The 22,538-nt window shown below is 36.6% G+C and overlaps 1 protein-coding gene across 2 annotated transcripts; it reads right to left on the bottom strand.

The window, feature by feature from the left end:
* Positions 1 to 2,557: 2,557 nt before the first annotated feature.
* On the bottom strand, positions 2,558 to 14,503 carry LOC125236186. 2 transcript variants are annotated; one of them, XM_048142903.1, is made up of 5 exons: positions 14,411 to 14,503; positions 14,014 to 14,110; positions 8,390 to 8,563; positions 6,561 to 6,802; positions 2,558 to 2,614 (listed from the first exon to the last, which is right to left on the bottom strand). In XM_048142903.1, the coding sequence occupies exons 2-5, from the start codon at positions 14,104 to 14,106 to the stop codon at positions 2,593 to 2,595; spliced, it is 531 nt and encodes a 176-aa protein (XP_047998860.1). In that variant the 5' UTR covers positions 14,107 to 14,110; positions 14,411 to 14,503; the 3' UTR covers positions 2,558 to 2,592. The 2 variants fall into 2 exon arrangements, with proteins under 2 accessions (XP_047998860.1, XP_047998859.1); XM_048142902.1 differs by lacking the exons at positions 8,390 to 8,563; positions 14,014 to 14,110; positions 14,411 to 14,503 and adding an exon at positions 8,184 to 8,286.
* Between the last annotated feature and the right edge of the window lie 8,035 nt (positions 14,504 to 22,538).

The following is a 22,538-nucleotide window of genomic DNA, read 5'->3' as shown; positions in this document are numbered from 1 at the left end:
GAGCCCTTTGTCAGTAAATTGGAGGGAAAGGAAAACAAGGAAATACGTTCATTGTAATCGGCACGGAACGTAACGAAACATGCGACAACAGGGTGGCTAGCCGAATGGCACAATCGCTCACGAAACGCTCACGAAACGAAGCGCTAGTAGATATCTATCTCTATCGCGCTTGCGTATTGGCGCGACAGAGCCAGCGGCGTATCGCTTTCGTTTGGCGTCGGAGAAATGCCATTCGGCTACGGGGCCAGGGTGGCTAGCCGAATGGCACAATCGCTCACGAAACGCTCACGAAACGAAGCGCTAGTAGATATCTATCTCTATCGCGCTTGCGTATTGGCGCGACAGAGCCAGCGGCGTATCGCTTTCGTTTGGCGTCGGAGAAATGCCATTCGGCTATGGGGCCTGGTTTTCTACTTTTCGCTACGTGCACGACTGGTGCTGCCCACATTTTATGAGATTTTATAAAACCTAATGGCGTCAAATAGTTCCAACGGGCACCGCTAGTGTCAATGCTTAACCTACCTTGGGATAATAAAAAAAATGTTTGTGAATGTAAATATCTATTTCATAAATTCAAACAATTATCATGATAAATATTACAGTTAAAATATAGCTCTGTAGACGTAACTATCTCCAGTGACCCACAATTACAATCGATTATGCTGGATTTACACGGGCTTAGTAGCTAATGCTTAGTGCGTGTCCCTAATACTTGTCACATGCGTGTAAACACATTGTACAAGTGCTTAGTATTAGGGCTACTGCAAGTGCAAGTGGATAGAAGTCAATTCTATTTATTTACTAAGCGACAAGTAGTAGTGAGTTACGCCGGCAAAAAAACTACTAATACTTGTCACTTTTCAAGTGGTGTATTAAACATTACTGACAAGTGAAGTTCAACTACTCCAGTGATTAGTTTACTTCCTTACCATGGCAATATCTTGTAACTAATACTATTCTCTAATATCCATGTGTAGACGGTTACTTGCTACTTGTCACTTTGCTGACAAGCCTCTTTACGCTAATACTAAGCCCGTGTAAACCTAGCATTACGCTTCGTAAGCGTATCGTAGCTAGTTTTCCCTTTCGCTCTTCTGGAGAGGAGCAACAGAGCCAGCCTGCGTTTTGATCGCCACGTAGCGTCAACGATTGTCACTTTGTCTAGGCCAGCTGGTACCTAAAGATATTTTTGTCTTTTAATAAAAAATGTTTTCCTGGTTTTGAATTGTTTACTTTTATACAAAAGAGAGCAGGCGACTTTTAAACCAAAAGCTACCCTTGGGTGAGTCCTGATTGGTAGCTTTCAAGGCATTTTCCTGTTTTTCAAGATTGTAATTCACGTGTCTTTTTATTTACCACTCGGGTCACTTTCCTTGTTATACTACAAAGATAAGCGTGTACTGTACAAAAGAATCAAGGTTTTTCTTTAGACGTAGTATGAAAGTGAAATGTGTTTGTGCTTTAAAGGAAGCCTTACCGGAAATATATGATTATTATTGCTAAGCCGCGGTCCCGGTATCGAATCCCGGTAAGGGCATTTGTTTGTGTAATGAGCACAGATATTTGCTTATGAGTCATGGATGTTTTCTATGTAGGTATTCTAGGTATATGTATTTATATATTATATTTTATCGTTGTCTGAGTACCTGCAACACAAGCTTTCTTGAGCTTACCGTGGGGATCAGTCAATCTTTGTAATAATTGGACTTATATTGACCGGGATATAGACCGTGATTACCTTTTTGATTTTTGTCGAGCTCCCGATATTTCGACGCAGTTGCATGCATCATGATCACGGAAAACTGTGCGGTGAAGTCAGAATTGAACAAACGTAGTGACACTGTGAGTGTAGTGTGTTTGGAAAGATCATCGAGTGTGAATGCGACCAGTGGTAACGCTGAAAGTGAACGCAGCCGACGCGCGCGAAGGAGGGTAGATCGCGCGCTGTCTATGCAACTTTAACATCCACCCGCCTTCGTCAGTTTTCCGTCATCATGATGCTTGCAACTGTGTCGAAATATCGGGAGCTCGACAAAAATCAAAAAGGTAATCACGGTCTATATCCCGGTCAATATAAGTCTAATGAAAATAACCGTGAATCATTCAAAACTCTTACTGTGTAATAATGTCCTATAATATTTATTTATTGTCAAGAGGGCGCTGTTATTATGATGTATGCCATGACAGTTCAGTACAGTATGAAGAAAGTAGTTCTAATGAAATTCCGCAAAATCGCGCGTAGTCATATACCTCTATTTCTGGTTAGGCTTTAACATGGTGTGACAGGGACAACGCGATGGCGCGGTGGTGCGCTGTCCCTGTCACACCATGTTATATAACATCTATGTATATATGTTATATAACATGGCTGCTATAACAGCCCAGCGTTACTGATTAGGCCAGTTGAAAGTGAACAAATAAACAACGATCTTACTAGTATACCCGTATGCGCGGTATACGCATCTGCATCCATATCTAGTACCTACTTATAGAAAAAGAGGTTTATAATAATAAATAATACAATCAGAAAAATTGCAAGTAAATTTTATTGCTGGTATAAAAATATAAAATTATTAATTCAGTACAAATATACTACACTCGTGGGTCCGGTAAACTGTAACAAAAGAAAAAAAAACATAAGTATGTAGGTATGTATATTACAATAGCTGTGCGTTATTTTAACCACTACTTTCGTGCTGACTGTACTGGCGAAGATCGTTAGGTTACATTTTTGCACACATCTTCGTAAAATCAACGTAAAATGAAGAAATGTTAGGGAAGCTTAAGAATGAAACTTTTTATCAGGTATGCTAATAAAAATAAGAAAGACGTGTGAAATCTCAACCGTGTCAGTAAAAAGACACAGCTTACAGGACTTTACGCGTTATTATCCAGTAACCCGCGCTTCAGAGATAACTCCCCGCTTCTCACCCTCTACTATGAGTTTACTCGATAGCGTAAACGTCTTGGAAAATGTACAGTGAGCTGCAATTTTTGTTTTATAAATGGACTTACTCTTGGCCACAGACTAGCCAAAGGCATAGACGTGGCCTACGATGGAGTGAGCTCGCCCAGAAGATGTCTGTTCAGTCTTGATTGGAAGGTTGCGGAATTGCATGGAGAAAGAAGATAGCCGTAACGGAAAAAAATGCCCCTGGCGTTTTTTCAGTTAATGAATCTATCCTACGTATTGGCTACAATGTTAGTTATTATTCTACCAAATTTTATATCATAATTATTGACAGTTTCTTTGAAATGTCACTTTAAAGTTTTTTTAACTTTTCAAAATATTTCAAAAACTACTGCTCCGATTCTTTTGTAATTCACATATGTTGTCAATAACTTAAAGAGGAATAATTATGCCAAAAACCAGACGGCTCTAGATCAACATTAACTTAGTATTTTTTAATGTCAAAAATTAAAAAAAAAATTGACTCTTGTGACTTAGCGACAACTACTTTTTTTTACACTACTGTGACGTGTTATTCCGTACTAATATATATTTATTGAAATGAATGGGTTGGAGCAACATGGTGGTTTTTTGAATAATGTTTAGGTACCTATACTCATAGTACTCATCTAAGAACAATATTGAAGAGGTTACAACAAAAAGTTTTGTTATTGGTCAATAATGCTGGCTGGTCATTATAATACTTTAAGAATCTGTACATCATCAGTATCATCACCATCTGTACAAGTACGCAGGTAATCCAAGTCCTTAAAGACCCACGTTGGGCGCCAACATAGCCAGCTAGCCAGCGGACAAAATAAACTAACCTAGGATCTTCCTGTAAATAGAGTTTTGTCACTTCTGGGCTATGAACCAGCGCAAATTTTATCCATAAATTGTGGTCTATTTCAGTTAGTAACCGTTTTAAGCGCTGTTTTCTCTATAAAATCCTGTTCGTAATTTATATCAATGATTTGCCAAATATATTAGATAACAAAGCCGTTCTAGCATATCTTTAATTTTCCCGTGCAACGATAGTGAGGAACTAAAGAATAAACTGTATAAATCACTTTTTTTTAATACTACGTCGATGGCAAACAAGCATACGGCCCGCCTGATGTAAAGTGGTCACCGTAACCTATGGACGACTGCAACTCAAACAGTGTCACAAGCGCGTTGCCACCCTATTAGAAACTTGTACACTCCCTTTTGCTGTGGAACTAATATTAGACTGGCTTAAAGATCATAACCTCGAATTAAACATCTCTAAAACAAATATCATGCAGATAAAATCCTGGAAAAAGCCACAAATTGATATGAACCTATCCTACAATAATTAACCGCTGGAAGTTGCTGAGTCATGTTCTTTACTGGGAGTGGAAGTAGATTCTAGTGTAAATTGGAAGGCACATGTTGATAAAGTATCGATGAAAATATCAAAATTTACATATGCTCTATCCCATTTAAAGAAATTTACAAACTTAAAAGCTGCAACTAACGCCTACTATGCCTATGCCCATTCTTGGTTATCATATGGCATTATCCTATGGGGGAATAGCACAAATGTAGAGTCACTATTCTTGTTACAAAAAAGGTGCATAAGAATATTAGCAAATATAAATGAAGAAGACAGTTGCCTACCTTATTTAAAAAAATGAACATTTTAACACTAACCTCATTGTATATTTTCGAATTGTGTAAGTTTGTTAAAAAACAAAATCAATTATTTGAGCGTACACGAGACAACTTTCCTAGAAATCAAAACCTAAGGAAAAAAAATAAACTAGCTAGTACTTTTACAAACTTAAAAATAGTGAATTCTGGCCTGTATCATGGCAGTAACAGTGTACAACAACATTCCTTTAGAACTCAAACAGATAGAGAAAGAGATTCTATTCGAAACTCAAGAAGTTTCAAGAAGTTTCTGATTGAAAACTCATTTAATAATACGTTTTAATATTTTACTGTGTCCCAACGGGGTTTATGCTGGAACCTAAATATGTATTATAAAAGCTTGTAAAACCCATAAAAGCAATAAATGAATTATGAATTAAAATGTATGTCAATTTTCGTGACGTTTGTTACTCTAGTATAACGTATTCTAAAACCTGTGGTAGTAGCTCTGGATCCAATTTAAAAAGTTCTTTGAGACAAGGAGGTTGTAAACTTGACTCAGTGTGTTTGCGGAAGGGGAACATGAAGAGTGCTCAGTTTAGGGTTATGTCTACAAAAACAAGGGCTTTGGGACTTAAATGTCGTGAGATTAACATTTCTTGGAAGTTTATTAAATTTTATTAGAAACGTGTTGGACGAAATGCCGAAATAGGGAGATTAATAAGACGCGGTCTTTTATATTGAAATTTGGTGGCGAGAATGGACAAAGTCAAATTTCTAGGTAATTTACGTATAGCCTCGCGAAGGCCAAAGGCCGAGCTCCGCATAGGGCCAAAGACCCGAAGTATGCCTGAGAGATTCTTCTACGCTACGCTTCTTCTACTCCACGCTACGCTAGTAAAAATATAAACAGCTAAGGTTCTTGTATGGTTGCGTTGATGAGTAAGATAAAATCAACGCCTACGTACAAAAAAAAGGATTACCAAAAACTACTATTTAAATCTGAAAGTAAAAGTAAAACTTTATTATATTTAGACATTTTTCCCTAATTTGTAACCATCATACCTACAAATACTTGTAATATTCTCCAGACATTTTAATTTGCGAAAAGATTAAAAAGAGAGAAGTTTCGAAGTCTCTTGCCCCTGGGACTTGGTCTTACTCACGTAAAAGATGTTCAACTAATTACCAGACTAAAACGTTTCACTTTTCTTTTGAAACTAAATATTATCTTATTTTCGTAAAGGTGACATTGTGTACTAACATTTATTTTCTGAGAGTTAGCAACGACATTGGTGAAATACGATACATTTATAGTTTAACGGAGAAAAAAAGGTCAGATCGTAATCATACGCTGGAACGTTTTTTTAGTATTTCGATGATCGCTCCATAAACAAGCAGGATTTTATGTATTTTTATGAAAATTCGGACGAACTTTATAGTTTACTTTATAGTGTAGTATAGGCATAGTTTGTTCATGAAAAGAAATGTCGTAGAATGTATTGGATGCCATACATTTCAGGACCCTTCTATTTTCGAATAGAGTCTGCCTATCAGAGAGGTTTAAATATGATAAGATTTATATGATTTATGATCCCATCTTTGTTGAGAAAGGTTGACACATGTCATTGGCCTTAATTTCACATATTTTTCATGCAATGTTTTATAAAGTACTGGGATGAATCCAGCCACTTCAAAGTTAAATATTTATCTCTATTTAGGGCTAAGAAATACCTAGTATAAATTATATCGATAAATTCAAGCGGTGATCAGTGAAACAATCGACTATAATCTTGTCCGACTCTTGGTTTTCTAATATATATCGTATTTACCTAAGATTGCTTACCTATGCTTGCTGTACATGCCAATGCGGTTGTCGAAGTTCATCATTGATCTGGCAAAGATTGCAGGAATCTTTGAACGATTCTCAGTTCAGGAGATTATTGGGTAATTGACTGTCAGCTGGTATTAGAAAACAAATGTTTAAAATACTTACTTAGGTGACATGAGGTGGAAGGGCATTTTCCTGACCGCTTCTTCGGCTAGGTCGAGTGGGAAGGCAAATTCGATCATGTTCTCGTTGAGACAGTCGTTGTAGGTGGAGGCGAGCTGGCAGCGGTCCGACAGGCCTTCGATGGAGTCGAGGCACATTCGGGAGACGCTGTTCAGCTTGCGCACTACGCGGGACTTCTTGCCGTTCACTAAGCTGGCGAGGTGAACGAGTAGCTCACGGTTTACCTGAGAAGAAAACGAATTTTATATGACGGGTAAAATTATAAGCCTTGACTGTGTGGCCACACTTTTGAGGAAACCGGACTAATTCCAATAAGGCCTAGTTACCCTTTGTGTTGGAAGGTCAGATGGCAGTCGCTTTCGTAAAAACTAGTGCCTACGCCAAATCTTGGGATTAGTTGTCACAGCGGACCCCAGGCTCCCATGAGCCGTGGCAATAACGTCGGGATAACGCAAGGAGGATGGTGTGGCCACACTCTTTTAGATGCGATGAGATCTGAAGTATGTACAGTGAATTTTCTCCTTTGTTTACTTGCTTGCTAATTCTACGTCTATAGCGGCAAACATAAGATGCAGTACTTTTAGTGGACAATTAACATAAATATTCACTAGATTAGAGGCATCTCAAGAAACTCCTTTTAAAAACACTTGATGTCCTACAAACTTTACACATCTCTGTCATCAATTGAATTCAGGTCGACGCGTGGAAGACCAGGTATACAGAAGCGACTCACGGGTTGAGAGTTGGTGAAGTACGCGCGGTCATATTTTCACGATCACGTGTAGTTGCTAAATTCCTCTTCCAGACTAAGTAGTGCTACAAGTCTAATATGAAGTAAAGAGGCTAACGTTCCCATGGTTGATGAGCCATGGCCGGAGCGAGTCACAGGAGCAGAGTTGGTGAAGTACGCACCGACATCTTTGGGCGTAGCTCTCACTCGGATCACACACAGAACTGTGTCATGGTCCTTTTCCAGAATATATTGTTTTAGACATGTCACATGTCTAATAAGTCAAGAGACTAACCTTCCCATGAAATAAAAAGCAAAAGCAAAAGCTTTTGCACATTTTAATTTTTCCTCAGTCACCCGTTGACCACGAACGCTGTAAAGAGTTCGAAACGTCGAGATGTATTTTAAATTCATTATACGCGATTTAATCCGTTTCCATAGTTTTATTTCATGAGTAACTATCGCGGTAACCGTTAACCTTCCCATGTTTGATGATGTCACTCTGTTCCAGCATGCAGGCTGCGAAGTATTGGCCAGAGCGAGTCACGGGAACAGAGTTGGTGAAGTTGGGCGTAGCTCTTACTCGGATCACCCAAGACTGCCTCATGCTCCTCTTCCGGACTAAGTAGTTTCTGAGATGTCATATATCTAATAAGTCAAGAGACTAACCTTCCCATGGTTGATCACGGTACTCTGTTCCAGCATGCAGGCTGCGAAGCATTGGCCGGAGCGAGTCACGGGAGCAGAGTTGGTGAAGTACGCACGGACATCTTTGGGCGTAGCTCTTACTCGGATCATCCAAGACTGTGTCATGCTCCTCTTCCGAACTATGTAGTTTCTGAGATGTCATATGTCTAATAAGTCAAGAGACTAACCTTCCCATGGTTGATGACATCACTCTGTTCAAGCATGCACGCTGCGAAGCATTGGCCGGAGCGAGTCACAGGAGCAGAGTTGGTGAAGTACGCACCGACATCTTTGGGCGTAGCTCTTACTCGGATCACCCAATACTGTGTCATGCTCCTCTTCCGAACTATGTAGTTTCTGAGATGTCATATGTCTAATAAGTCATGAGACTAACCTTCCCATGGTTGATGACATCACTCTGTTCAAGCATGCACGCTGCGAAGCATTGGCCGGAGCGAGTCACAGGAGCAGAGTTGGTGAAGTACGCACGGACATCTTTGGGCGTAGCTCTTACTCGAATTACGCAGGACTGCGCCATGCGGACTAGGGCGTCTAGGTGGCCTTGGACCTGGGGAAAACATAAAAATACATTTTATTCGGTTAGAAGTTTAACATTTTAATTACGAACGTATACTTCTAATTGCTGAGGGTCTTGATTGTCATGATCATGTCAACTTCTCGTTGATCTCCCCCTTAGACTAACGTATAACGTGCTTTACGAGTAGAATATAGTGAACCCGTAAGCGTAGTATCAAGCTGTCACCGTCACATAGGGTTTGATGACCTGTTAGAGACAAAGAAAGGGGGTTGAAATCCCTGTTCCCCTCTTATCTTTTGATTCTGTACTATTTTTGATGACGTCATGGAGAGCATCATTTGTTTTATGTTGTATCCTGTTATCTCAGTTGCGCGAGCCATTGTTCTTAAAAAAAAAAAAGTATAATATTCTCTCTTAACCACAATTTATGATATCTCAGAATCATAATGTATTTTAACAGCAAGACCATTATGTCTACAAAATGCCTCATTTACAGAAATGAGCAGGAAGGTAAGTATTTAAGTGAGGCTGGAAGTAGCCAGTGCGATTACGAGAATTTTTATTTTCCTGCTTGCCCTATTCTGCTCAGCTACTCTGTTAAGAGCAAAGGGGACTTCCGCTTTGTCATAAAAAATACTCTTTTATCCTTGTATATTGAGATTTTGAAAAATAGTTTAGCACAATCCGACGGGGGCATGAAAATGTCAAAATTTAGTTAATTTTTAAACCTGTTTGAGATCTACAGGATGTAACATCAATGCTGGTGATCCATTTAAGAGCATAACCGGTATCGAATAGCGGTTACGAATACCACTTCCTTTTTTTTAAATAAACACCATGAAAATTAAAGGTACTATAGAAGGTAATGTATAAGCCGTAGGATTTATCTTCGGCAATTATGTTACATAGTGTATAGATAAAGTTCAAAGTAGGTTGGGAAATATATTCCTTACGGATAATTTTATTAAAAGTTAACTATGGCTATGCACAACGTTCGACGTTTTCCCGACAACGTTTTGCAAATTTTAAAATGGCTCGCATATAATCACTCTTAGGGGCATAGCTGTGGCTAATATGCATCTAACTCTATCAAAATATTTCCAATAATGTTAATATTCAGAGCGAAAAACAAGGACTACGTTTGTATGAAAAGTCGATTGCGCGGTCCGTCTGTTTAGTCTTAAATAAGGTTTTTTCACCCGAGAGTCACGAAAAGTGCTTGGAATTATTTCCGGTAATGTAAACATAAGGAAGGTAGCAGGTGGACGGGTGGTTTGGGCGAGCGACTCTTAAATTAAAATCTTGGAAGGTTTGTTAAGTTTGAATTTATTTAGAATACAAGTGCGACAAATTTATTTTTTAAGCGTTCATTGCATTGGTTAGGTAAATTAAATAAACTACATATCCGAAGGAAGAAAAGGGAAGGAAGAAAAGGTAGGTCTTTTAAATTCTTGATATTACGGAATTGCAGCTACTTACCTAAAACTGGTTATGGATTGACACAAATACGCACTACCTAATATGAATGGAGAAAAATAACTAAGACACTTAAAAAAAGAAAATTACTACCTTCGGTGAGATATATAAGTCGAAACAACGCTCGACATGTTTCGATCCATTTCATGTCTGGATCAATACGTACTTCAGAAGTCGTGAGTTCAAGGCAGTAATTCTCAACTTTGAAATTTATTCTAAGACTTATGGACTGAGAGCCAAGAGGCGCTAGACCTTCCTCATTTTCTCAAGGATGAAACTTTGGGATGATGTAAAGTTTGTATCGGCGTTTAATGTCTGCATACTACCTAGTTCGGCCCGTCGGCCATTTCTTTGCTGTAAGGTTTATATTTTTTAATACACAACTATCCTCAAATTCTAAAGGCTGATTTTTATATATGATGTGTGAGAACATACTGTTTGGAATTGATAATCATCATTTCCTAACCAATTGCGCCGGCCGTATTAACATTGGAAATTAGGGTAAATTAGAGAGACTTTAAAAGAGCATGTCAAAAGTTAAAATGGGATGGGAAAAGGAAATGACGATTATCAAATCTCTAGTCTTTTCTAACACATATATAAAAATCAGCCTTGAGAATTTAAGAAAAGTTGGTGTTTTTAAAAAAAAAAACTTATAGCAAAAAAATGGCCAACGGGCCGAACTAGGTAATATGCAGACATTAAACGACGGTACTAACTCTACATTATCCTAAAGTTTCATCCTTAAGAAAATGAGGAAGGTCTGGCGTCTCTGGGCTCTTAGTCTATTAGTGACATCGATGGCTGACTTTTCTGCTTGTAAAAAAGTTAAACTACGAGGTATACACTTGTCTATACTCCCCCTATCTTTCTCAACTTCGGTTTTCTTCAACCATAACTGTGTATGTTATGAAAAGTGGCCTCAAGATGGAAATGCGCACTATCTTATGTAAAGCTCCTTCAAGAAAAGTTCCTCTGGGGAAGGATAATCTATCCTACGAGACATAAACCAAAGAATAAGCAAAAGATTTCAAATCACGACATTTTAAGCTGCAACATTTTTCTTGCGATTAAATTCTTTTCCAGTATATATTTGTTTCAGTAGCACTTTTTTGTATTTTGATGCTTTGCATTCAAATCCGCTAGGAAATATTTTTTGAATTCATTTGAAATGAAAATTGTATCTCTTTTAATGTTTCTCTTTTAGTTTCGCGAAAATGAAAATCCTAAAGTAGATAGACGCGCATAATTATTTTTTCACCACACCAAGTGGTAAAGGCTTTCTTTGCTATTCGAAAACAGATAGCAAAATTGCATTTTATCCACAAGGGGGCAAAGTAATTTCATACGAATTTTAACTCGATGTCTTAATCTGGCTGCTAGATTTTACCTATAAATGATGATTTTGAATCATAAATATTGAATAAATTGATAGATTTCATTTATTTTGATGTTTTATAGTAAGTATTTTGTTCGTGTTGGTGTGGTGAAAAATTTTGTGTTTCACTCGGTGGCAAAGTTTGTTTAACCTTCGTGCCTTGATACCCTCGCAACGCTCAAGATTCCACTTTTTGAACCACTCGCTACGCTCGCGGTTCAATTTTGGAATCTTTCGCTTGCTCGGGTGTCAATATTGACACGTGCGGTTAAACTACTACTTTGCCCCCTTGTAAAACAAATAACTATTTTCTACTTGTCGACTTTAATCTGTCAATTAGGACACCACAGACTAAACTATACGTGCTGACTTTTCAGTGTTGGATAGTCTTTGATACTTAGTCAACTATAATATTTCATTACACTTCACTTTAGTTACCTGAAAAAATTTCAAAAATAGAACTTCATACAAGTTCTATACTAATTTGCGATACCTGGCAAATTTTTCAGCATCTGAAACACATTTTTTTTATCTATCGCGTTATCGACCAACAGAGACGGTTATTACAAACAATTGGTTGCCAGGTAATTCGATGTTGATAAAACGGTGAACGACGCTATTAACATTAGTTTTAACTTGAATGATGATATTTATCGTCCATTGATGATGAAGATGATGACTCATAGAAAAAGTATTGTATACAATAGTGATATAATTAAGCTTTTCACTCTCGTACCGTACTATTAGGCCTCTCAGCAAGCTGCGTGGCCTAAACAAGGTAGTGGTACTCGACTGAAAAGCTTTGTATTGTATCACGATTGTATAAAATACTATTATTTAGTTATATTCTGTAATGACAATAAATGCATCTTGGTTTTTGTATGGAAAGAGAACCACCTTAAGTATGGTCAGATAGAAATTTTTATGTTTATTTATTTTACACCTTCATACCAAGTTTCATGATACTTTAGCTAAGTCTCAAAATGGCAAGTTTCATTATATGGATAGGTATTTTGGAAAGGTTTTGTGTGGCTTAATAAGTTTGCTGCTAGCTATCATTTGCCTGTGCGCTTGGCAACAGACCATTTCATTTTTAATTGCCAAGGGCTACTTAGCTGGCCCTACCGAAGTAACAATCGTTGACCGCCAGGTCGAAACATAGTCTAGCGCAAGCCCCGTAGCCGAATGGCATTTCTGTGACCCGAAACGCCACCGAAATGCCGCAGAAAGGGTAGACTGGCTCTGTCGCGCAAGAGCGATAGAGATAGATAGCTACGAAAGAGATATCATGAGCGTTTCGTGAGCGTTTGTGCATTCGGCTACGCACACTGTCATGTCACTTTAGAAGAGCGATAGGGAGACTTAGATACGAAGTGATTGTGGCTAAGTAAATACCCAGAAACGCTTCGTTCGCTAGCAGCTAGCGTAAACTAACGACGTAACAATGCAAATGCTAGATAGTTACTAACAAGTTGCAGAAGATTAGACACTATACAGTATAGAGTCAAGGAAAATATACCGGGACTGACAAAGCCAATACAAAAAAGTGTACCCCTCAAATGATGGGCTTTTTGGGGATAAAACTTGATGGCGCTGTTTCGCAGCCTGAAAGTGGCGAAAATCATATTTCCCCCAAATATTTTTGCGTGCTTATATATTTTTTTAAAGAACAAATGACATATTTCTTTATTTTAATATCATGATATCACGTCAATACACATTTGGAAAAAAAATTTGTAGGCATCATCAGTGTAGTTATGATAGTATTTAATAGGTGGCGCTAAAATTGAGGTACGATTCTTAGTATGAAGATTGTCAATCGATAGAGTGTATAAACTTGTGTGTAGTCTACACTATTACTCCGCGAAGTAACGTGTACAAGCTCGTTAATGTGATAGTTTCGAAAATTTTTGATTCTTCCTATTCTTCTTACCTACGAAACTAAGTTCTCTTGAAAACCATGGAACAGAAGTACAGATAGTACAGAAGTAGCTACTTGTTGCAACACTTTAATGTTCTAGTTTAGTAGAATACTTTAGTCTAACCGTATATAAGTTTCAATTCGTGGAATTGTAATGTTACCCTGAACTAACATATTACTTTAAAGTAACACGATTTTCACTCATATTATTAAGTCCCGTTTCAATTAAGTATTAGTCATATTAGATTAATGTGTGTAACTTTGTAACCAGATATTAGAATATATAACAACATAATTATAACATTTGAGAGAGGCGAAGTAAAGACATGCAAACGTACATAATATAGAAAATAATTATAACATTGTGTCAAAAAACGAAGAGTCACCTTCACACACGCACATATATAATATAAATAAGAATTAATAGTGTGTAAGAAACGAAAACGATAATTTTTTTTATACGTTTTCGTGTCAGTTTGGTTATCAAACTAAAGCCATAGTTTTTGGTAAAGTTTTTTTAGCAAACTCACGATTTTAGTAACACCTTCAAAATATGAGATCTATCCGGTGAAATTCGAATTTTATGATTCTATAATATTAGCTCTAAACACGATATGGATAGGGTGGATTGCTCCTTCAATGAAAAACGTCACTTTTTAAATCTGACATTATTTTAAACTTTGTTTGAATCGGGTTGTTAGTTACCTTAGGATCCGAGAAGTCTACCAAGGCCCCCCCACGTGCGCTCACTAACGCAAATACAGGTAACAGGAACACGAGGACTTTGGTGAACTGCATCTTTCTGGAAGTTAAAGAATAGTTGTTTTAAAACAACAAACGATACAGACGGACAGTAGGTAGCCAAACTGCAACATGTATGGGAACTTTTTGTTTTTATTTTCAATTATTTATTTACTTTTTGGGTGATATAAGTCGACAATATGCCTTAAGGCATTAAGTTGAACTTTATATTATGCAATAAAAGTTAAATAAATAATTATAATTATCCGTACTTTTTATAAACCGAGCTATATAAAAAACACTTAAAATCTATTATCGAAACTTCACTGAATAACGCAATATCTAAAATTAATCCAAATACCTTTCAAGACGGCTCTAGAAAAGTCACGAAGAAATCTTAAGAGAAAATTTACAATTTCCTGCAGGCGACAGTAACGAAATAAATGTCTGAAATGAAGTTAGCCGCTCGTCGACACTAGGACTTAAATGCTTTGCGAACGAACTGAGACTATAAGGGGCGGGACATACGGAACGGTGACGCGTCACACATCACTTCATTTAGGGGGCTGACAACACCCAACAGCACAAAATTGATGTTACTTGCGCAGTTTTTTCAGACAAACTATTAGTTTTAGTAAGGCAAATAAATTATATTCATTATATTTCAACGAACATAGCCGTACTCGCTACACGATTTAACGAAATCGGCTCGATAGAAAAAAATTGCAAAGATTGGTGTCGAGTTCGTCATTAAACGGTTCTATGTCGTTTAATTATTCACTTAGTTGTCTTTAATTCAAATTACAATAACAAAAATATACATATCTAAAACACTAACGAAACATATTGCACAAATAATGCGTCTTTCTATTTTATTTTAATATTTTTCCGTACTTTTCGTACCTAGCCGCCCTGTTTTAGTGACATCGCGCTCTCACTTACTCCCATGCGAATAGACAATGTACGCTAGCGTCAAGGTCATTGGGTGTTGTCAGCGTCTTAATGGAAACATTAAATCTCTGAAATCAATGTTTAGTCCAATAAAATTGTACTTTATTGAAGTTTACTCCTAGAATAGATTTTCATATATGCCAGTAGAAACCATATGCCTGTTTGTCACCGACGTGGTATAATAAAATATATTAAACATTGATGGGGAGTAAAATCAAACGTTTTGTACCTTATATAAAATTGGCCATTGGTATTTTATCCTGTAAGGAGCAATTTTTAGTCGTGAGTTGGAACCATTCTTGACCTTAAAAAGAAGGTCCTCTGTAAGAATTTCTTCAGACAGACAATCCGATCTGATTCTCAGAAGACTACAATATCGTTAAGTCTTATTTTCTTGTATAATTATGTAAATACTTAATGTAAATAAATTATTTTTGAAAAGTAAAAAAAGAAGACTATACTTAAAAACGCCCCGTGTCGTGCAGTTGGCGTCAAGTGTCGAAAAGGTAGGGTGTTTTTCATTGATATAAAATATGTAGGTATTTATGTAGATACATAATTTACGCAAAGATGCTCGGCGCAAAATCTTTCCGTGTGTTCTCCGCCTAAAAGCAAGAACAATGAGAATTGTGCTAATTCTGTTGCCTTTATTGTGCACCAGATGCACGCGTTACGTCTCGGCTGATTTTCACGTAACTCCTCGAAGAGTGGATTTTTTTGTGCTTTCAATTGGACATACCAGAAAGTTGTACTTGTGCATTTGTTACTCGAGACAGAAGATTTTTTACACTAGCTGTTAATAGTATAGAGTTTTGGTTTATAAAGGACTTTATTTGGGTTTTGCGCAGAACAAGATCCACTGTCGACCTTGTCAAGATAGAAGAACAGCCACTATAAGATTCTTAAATTATTTGTCTGGTTTTTTTATGAAAGGAGAATCTTGGGAAAAGGGAAATCTTGTAATTAATGTTTTTTTACGTTCAATTCTGCAATGTTTTTTTTACGTTCAAATAACACCACATTCTAGCAAAAGAAAAACAGAATACCCCATTCTTAATACAACAATACGAGAGCTCGGTACCAAAAAGAAAAAAAACATTACAGAGGTTTATATCTTTTCAGCCGCCATGTGCCAGATGCGCCAGCCAGTTCTGTAATCGAAAAATTAAAAGGCATTTAAGAATAGCGTCTATACGCGGTCAACAGTGAAATAAGCGTCTGCATTTTAGTACTTTTTAGACTAGTTAAAGAAGAATCAATTTTATGAAGTAAATATTCATGTAGATACAGAGCGATTGACTCTTGAAATTATACATAGGTATTACATTTTTTGACAAAATGTACACTTACTAAGTAGGTTTTTTATTATTATTACAGACTGATAATTGTGATCAACGCAAAAATAAAAACGCTCTCCTCCTTTATCCTTTTAGCATATTATGTGATTCTTTAAGTAAAAAGCTACCTCACCTTGTATAAATATGTATATTCCTTATTTATTAGGGTATAAGGAGTGCTAGAAAATCTCGCCTCGTTTGGGGTCGCAGTTTGGGGCTGCAGTTATCGCAGATCTCTTGTTTTCAGGCCGATTTCGTTTTCCATTTACATTTTTTACTTTTATACCTAATGAGCGAATAAAATGTTATTACCAATACTTATGGCGTATGTAACGGTGCTTTAATTTAGTTTTAAATTTTTAAAATAATTCTAAGTTAATTTTAATTTTCAGTCAGTGTTTTTCGAACTCGATATAAGCAAGCGGACTTACTAGTATAGTAGGTAATAAATAACTGTAATAAATAAAATTATATTGACCGATATTAAGCGAGCTTCCATCCCGGAGTTCTAACCCCGGCCCGGCTTGCATCGATACGATATGTACCTAATGACAAGGATGCATAATTGCATACGACTTGTCTCTTTCTGCACAAACTCTCTTATGTCATTTAATATTTGCCAAATGCTTGTGCCAAAGAAAACATCGTGAGGAGACTGGGCTAAACCAAATCAGTATAATAAAGAGTACTATCGTATTATTATTTTTTTAATAATAAATGGGCTTACTCTTGGCCACAGACTAGCCAAAGGCAAAGACGTGGCCTAACAATGGAGTGAGCTCGCCCAGAAGATGCCTGTTCACTCTTGATTTGAAGACCCAATATAGAATTTCCCTTTGGGGTTAAAGGTTAGATGACAGTCGCTTTAATAAAATTAGTGTCTACGCATTCCCAGCATTTGGCTGGGATTAAGCCGAAGCAGTCTGGCCCTCATGAAACGTGGCAAGAGTCGAGATAACGCAAGGAAAAAGTAAATAAATATTGAACGAGATGCGTCATACATTCCAATCAACTGTCTATCACTTCATGTCGAATCATTCGGAAACATTCAAGTACAAATAAGTCCTCGCGTGTATTTGCTAGGCGTCAACATTTTGGGAGAGTTTTTGATTGCGCCTTGCTTTGCACAGTCGATTGGTTCTGTTTCTGAGGCCTATATCAAAAATGGAAGTCGAGCTGTGGCGGATAGCATGCTTGTTTGCGACCGACATTGAAATAAAAAATAATGCCTAAATGCTTGTTGGTTTCCGATCCATGGGTACTTTAAAATGTACTTACTTCGCAGAAGCGCGACATCTATGTGTGGCTTTGTAAGTTCACATTTTTGACATATTTGTTTTGTAGTATGTTGCGATGTGGTTAAGACGTATCGTTTGCCAAATCTAACGATTAATTTCGAATTGGTTGAATCGATTAGGCCCTATGTACAAGGAGGCTCTTAAACAAATATACGATTTCTATCAACTTACTGAAATGTCATTTCAATCGAAATGACAGCCTCTGCTAAATTGACCTTACCAATTCGTCTGTCTTCACAGAGTCAGGGGTCTTACCGCGAACGACGTTCGGTGTTTTGCCATAAAAAAATATTTCAAAGCACTAGTTTAAAAATAAAATTGAATGAAAAATGACATAATAAATGATAAATTAATATCGTAAAGCAACATAGCGTCGGTCGCCTTTCAGTGACTATACTATAAAGTACCTATACTTTATCAAATGAATCGCATCGTCTCTTTTGAAGTGTGATAGTGTTTCCTCGCTTTGTGTTCACAACTGATTATAACTTCAAAGAACTGTTTACAAATCCTGGAACACAGTAACTTGCAGTCCAATTTAACTTGTTTTACTAACCGTTCGTAGTTTGCTATGTTGTCGTTCGTTTAATTGCTTCGCTTTGATTAGGTGTCAGTAAGTTCAATGTTTCGCAAGGACGGCTTTTTAGTTTTCCAACTTTGTTCAAGAAGCAATTAATGACTTTTTCAGTTTTGTATTACGTGTAAAAGTGGTTCAAATAGAGCAAAATTGGCTGCGGTTTTGACGTCAGTGTAAATGTAATTTTAAACGTCAACCTTCAATAAAATGTTAACGTCTAAACTTAACCTCAATCTCCCAAAAAAACCTAATCTTTGATGTAATCTTTTCCCAGACTCTAAAAATCGTCGCTAATTTATCTTGGCTTGACTCTAGTAGCGCCATAGTAGAACTTGGAGAAGATATAGGTCTGCAATAAATTAGACACAGAGTTAAATTAATTGTCTTGAAGATTATTTTTGCTACCTATTTAGCATAAATACGGAAATATAACTAATAGATATACCTTATTACAAGTAGGTATGGACATTATTTGTAATACTACATATCACAATGGTTTATGGATTTTATTAGGTCCTAGTCCTATGCTATTTTTTATAAATCTACGTTACTTTTACCTGTATCTGAACAAGTTTTAGGATTTCATACTGCATTCCCTTTTCCTTGTATCTCATCAGGCGACACTCGATATGTCGTTATTGCTATGCTTAATTACTTATTACAGATTAATTACTTATTAGAGATTTTTAAATTAAAGGAAAAATGGAAAAATTCACACCTCCGTCAGGATGGCCCCGGCAAAGCCAGAGGTCGCAAGTTCGAGTCCTGCCGGAGGTGTGAATTTTTCCATTTTTACTTTAATTTAAAAATATGTTGTATTGCTCGCAGATGTTTCTGCATGATAAAAACAAATTTATTTATTACAGATTAGCTCAGAGGTGCAGGAATTTGATACACCAGATTCCACTCCAATTATTAATTATTAGTAGTGTTTGTACCTATATTTATAGTTTTAAGCATTGTTATTGTGATTGAATAATACTCTTAGTATTGTGATTGTTTTAATTTTAGACATTTTCCTATAAATACATTTCATCTTATCTTATAGTTTATGCCGCAATAACCCTTTCTGCCGTGTCAGGAAAGGGCCTTAGATGACATTTAGTAATGATCCGAACCCGACCTAACCTCCGACCTGACCTGTCCGCAAAGATTTCAAAAGGATAGGACTGTTCACAATATAATCTAAATCGAACATTCTAATTTGATGGGCAACACGGTGGAATGCTACTATTTACACGATTCGTGTTCGCAATACGCGCGCGATTGGACATTATGACATTATTTTAATATTTGACCGGTATATTTTAATTGACACACACAGTCACAGTTTCGTGTCAGTTGACATGTGACAGTTTCGTTTTCTTTCAACCCCTTATTTGCCAAGAGTGGCACTGAAACCTGAGTAGTTTCATGTGCTCTGCCTACCCCTTCATGGGACACAGGCGTGATTGTATGTATGTATGTATATTTTAATTGTATTTAAGTTTGACATTGTATAATTAACTATTGTTATATGATTTCTAACTACTTAAAAGTCATTAGGTAATGCATGTTAGACACTAAGTAATATAATCCCAATTAGCACGTAAGGTTAATCTGTCAGTGCCAATTGACTGAAATAAATGAAAATTGAAATTGAAATTGGTTGCAAATATTGCTTCACTGTCGGCACTGTGTGAATGTGCGAACATTCAGTATTCAGTATATTCAGTTCCTATTCAGTTCTTTATTTGCTAACATAGACACGAAAGCCTTGCAAATACAATTAAACATTACAAATAGTCAACAATAAAAAGGTAAGTAACAAAATAATAACAACAAACAAAAGAGATAATAAAAAAATAAGTGAGAATAATTAATTAATTTTTTAAGTCAATTGTACAAGTAATAATAGTAATAAATGTCAGTTTCACTTACCATTTGGCTACCTAATCTACCTATCTTGAGTTTCCTAGATTAAAGTTTTGAGCTTATGGTGCAACTCAGGCAATCTGTATTTTTTAATCAGCAGTATGTGTGCGTTATTCTTGGTGGCCTAAAGCCCGTCTTTACGCACTACTTTATAAGTCAATGCCTGCCCCTGGATCCAGCTTTAAGGCCGCCCCCGACTGATTGCTATGTAAATTGGTTGTGGGCGACGAAATGAAAACAACATTAAAAAGTGAAACTGTTATTACCCAAACTCGATTAGTATTCGGTGACCTTTAGCAAACAGGACGTTCGTTTAAACACCTACCTACGTAACCTAAACACAAAATTTAAATTTCGAAAAAAAAAAATCCGGACCGACTTTCATGAAAAATGGCTAAGAACACTCACTAACTCAGCTTTCAAACAAAAAAAAAGAAATCATAATCGGTTCATCCGTTCGGGAGCTACGATGCCACAGACAGACAGAGAGATAGTCAGACAGACAGACAGGCACGTCAAACTTAACACCCCGTCGTTTTTGCGTCGGGGGTTAAAATTATTATATTATATTTGATGAAAGAAGCATAAAAGAAAACTAAAGTGGAATTAAAAACTACGAATATGGATAACTATAAAGTTTTTTTGCGTTGATTCATACGTCAACGTCTATCTTTCATAAAAAAAAAAACTTACCACTAAGTTTTCATTAAATCTCGAGGCTGATTTTTAATAAAAGAATTCTATTCTATTTTCTGACACATACATAAGAAAAATGATGTATGTGTCAGAAAATAGAATAGAATTCATTTAAAAAACCTAGTACCTACCTACATTGTAGTACACCAACTCGTTTTGTTTCTGTGACTGTTTGTGTTCTAAAAAAAATTAAACACAAAAGAGAAAAAAATAAACACATAAAAACGAGAAGGTGCCACGAAATGGAAAAATAATGTTAGGAATTGATAATCATCATTGCCGGACCATGTCCGCCCGCCGTATGAGAAAACAGGGTAAAGTTAGAGAGAAACATATTTTGAAACATTTCAGTCTGTTTGTTTCATTCTTAAACTTACTCCTTAAAAATACTCTATGTTGTGATAAAAAACCGGCCAAGAGCGTGTCGGGCCACGCTCAGTGTAGGGTTCCGTAGTTTTCCGTATTTTTCTCAAAAACTACTGAATCTATCAAGTTCAAAACAATTTTCCTAGAAAGTGTTTATAAAATTCTACTTTTGTGATTTTTTTCATATTTTTGAACCATATGGTTCAAAAGTTAGAGGGGGGACACACTTTTTTTTTCCTTTAGGAGCGATTATTTCCGAAAATATTAATATTATCAAAAAACGATTTTAGTAAACCCTTATTCATTTTTAAATACGTATCCAACAATATATCACACGTTGGGGTTGGAATGAAAAAAAAAAATCTGTCCTCACTTTACATGTAGGAGGGGGTACCCTAACTAAACATTTTTTTCCACTTTTTATTTTACCACTTTGTCGGCGTGATTGATGTCCATATTGGTACCAAATTTCAGATTTCTAGTGCTAACAGTTACTGAGATTATCCGCGGACGGACGGACGGACGGACGGACAGACAAGGGTTCCTAGTTGACTACGGAACCCTAAAAATGGTACCTACCAAGTTATATGTATAAGCGAAATGCCTCCTACCTACCGACGTTTGACGTTATCTGTCACGCTTTTAGAATTCGCAATACATTACCTCGTAGGAAAAACTTTGAAGGGCTGATATAAATCAAAATAAAGTTATTTTTTAAAATCGCTGAACAAATGTTAGTCACTAATCTGGAATATTGATCCAGAGGCCGTGAGTTCAAGTCTCACCCAAGGCAGACATTTTCCACTTTTAAATTTATTCTAAGCCTAGTGGCATCGATTGCAGACGTTTTGCTTATCAGAAGTTTAAATGTTAGTCAGTTTAAAGAGTAAATCCTAGATTTTAATTTTTTGAATTTGTTACAGGATCCATCCGGTACGCTCACCACTTATTCTGCCGAGGACTTTACTTTTATTATTTTGAATTAATTTCAAATTCAAATACCTAAACTGTTTATTTTGGGTAATCCCAAGACCCAGCAATTAGTTTGTTATTTAATTAAGAATTGTTAGTTTAAACAGGGGTTGGTTACTCGTATTTATTTACCTAAATTAAATTTAAATTTTCCAAGAATCTTTGCCTTTTCGTGATAACTTCTTAAGAAAGTTAGTTTAGAGTTTCTAAGAACTAAGTGTTTGTTGTCTGGGGGAAAATGTTGGCGCATCCACATCTAAAGCATATACTATGTGAGTGTGCACGGGAAAACGTCCCACTTTATCGATTGCTATAAAGCCGCTTTGTCAGTGTATTCGCCTATTTGTCGCTAGCGGTATTTCAGGACCGATACGACCT

The sequence above is a fragment of the Leguminivora glycinivorella genome, chromosome 18, assembly GCF_023078275.1.
Source record: "Leguminivora glycinivorella isolate SPB_JAAS2020 chromosome 18, LegGlyc_1.1, whole genome shotgun sequence".
Classification (NCBI taxonomy): domain Eukaryota; kingdom Metazoa; phylum Arthropoda; class Insecta; order Lepidoptera; family Tortricidae; genus Leguminivora; species Leguminivora glycinivorella.
The sequence above is the reverse complement of the archived record's forward strand: the minus strand, read 5'-3'. Positions and strand labels throughout refer to the sequence as shown.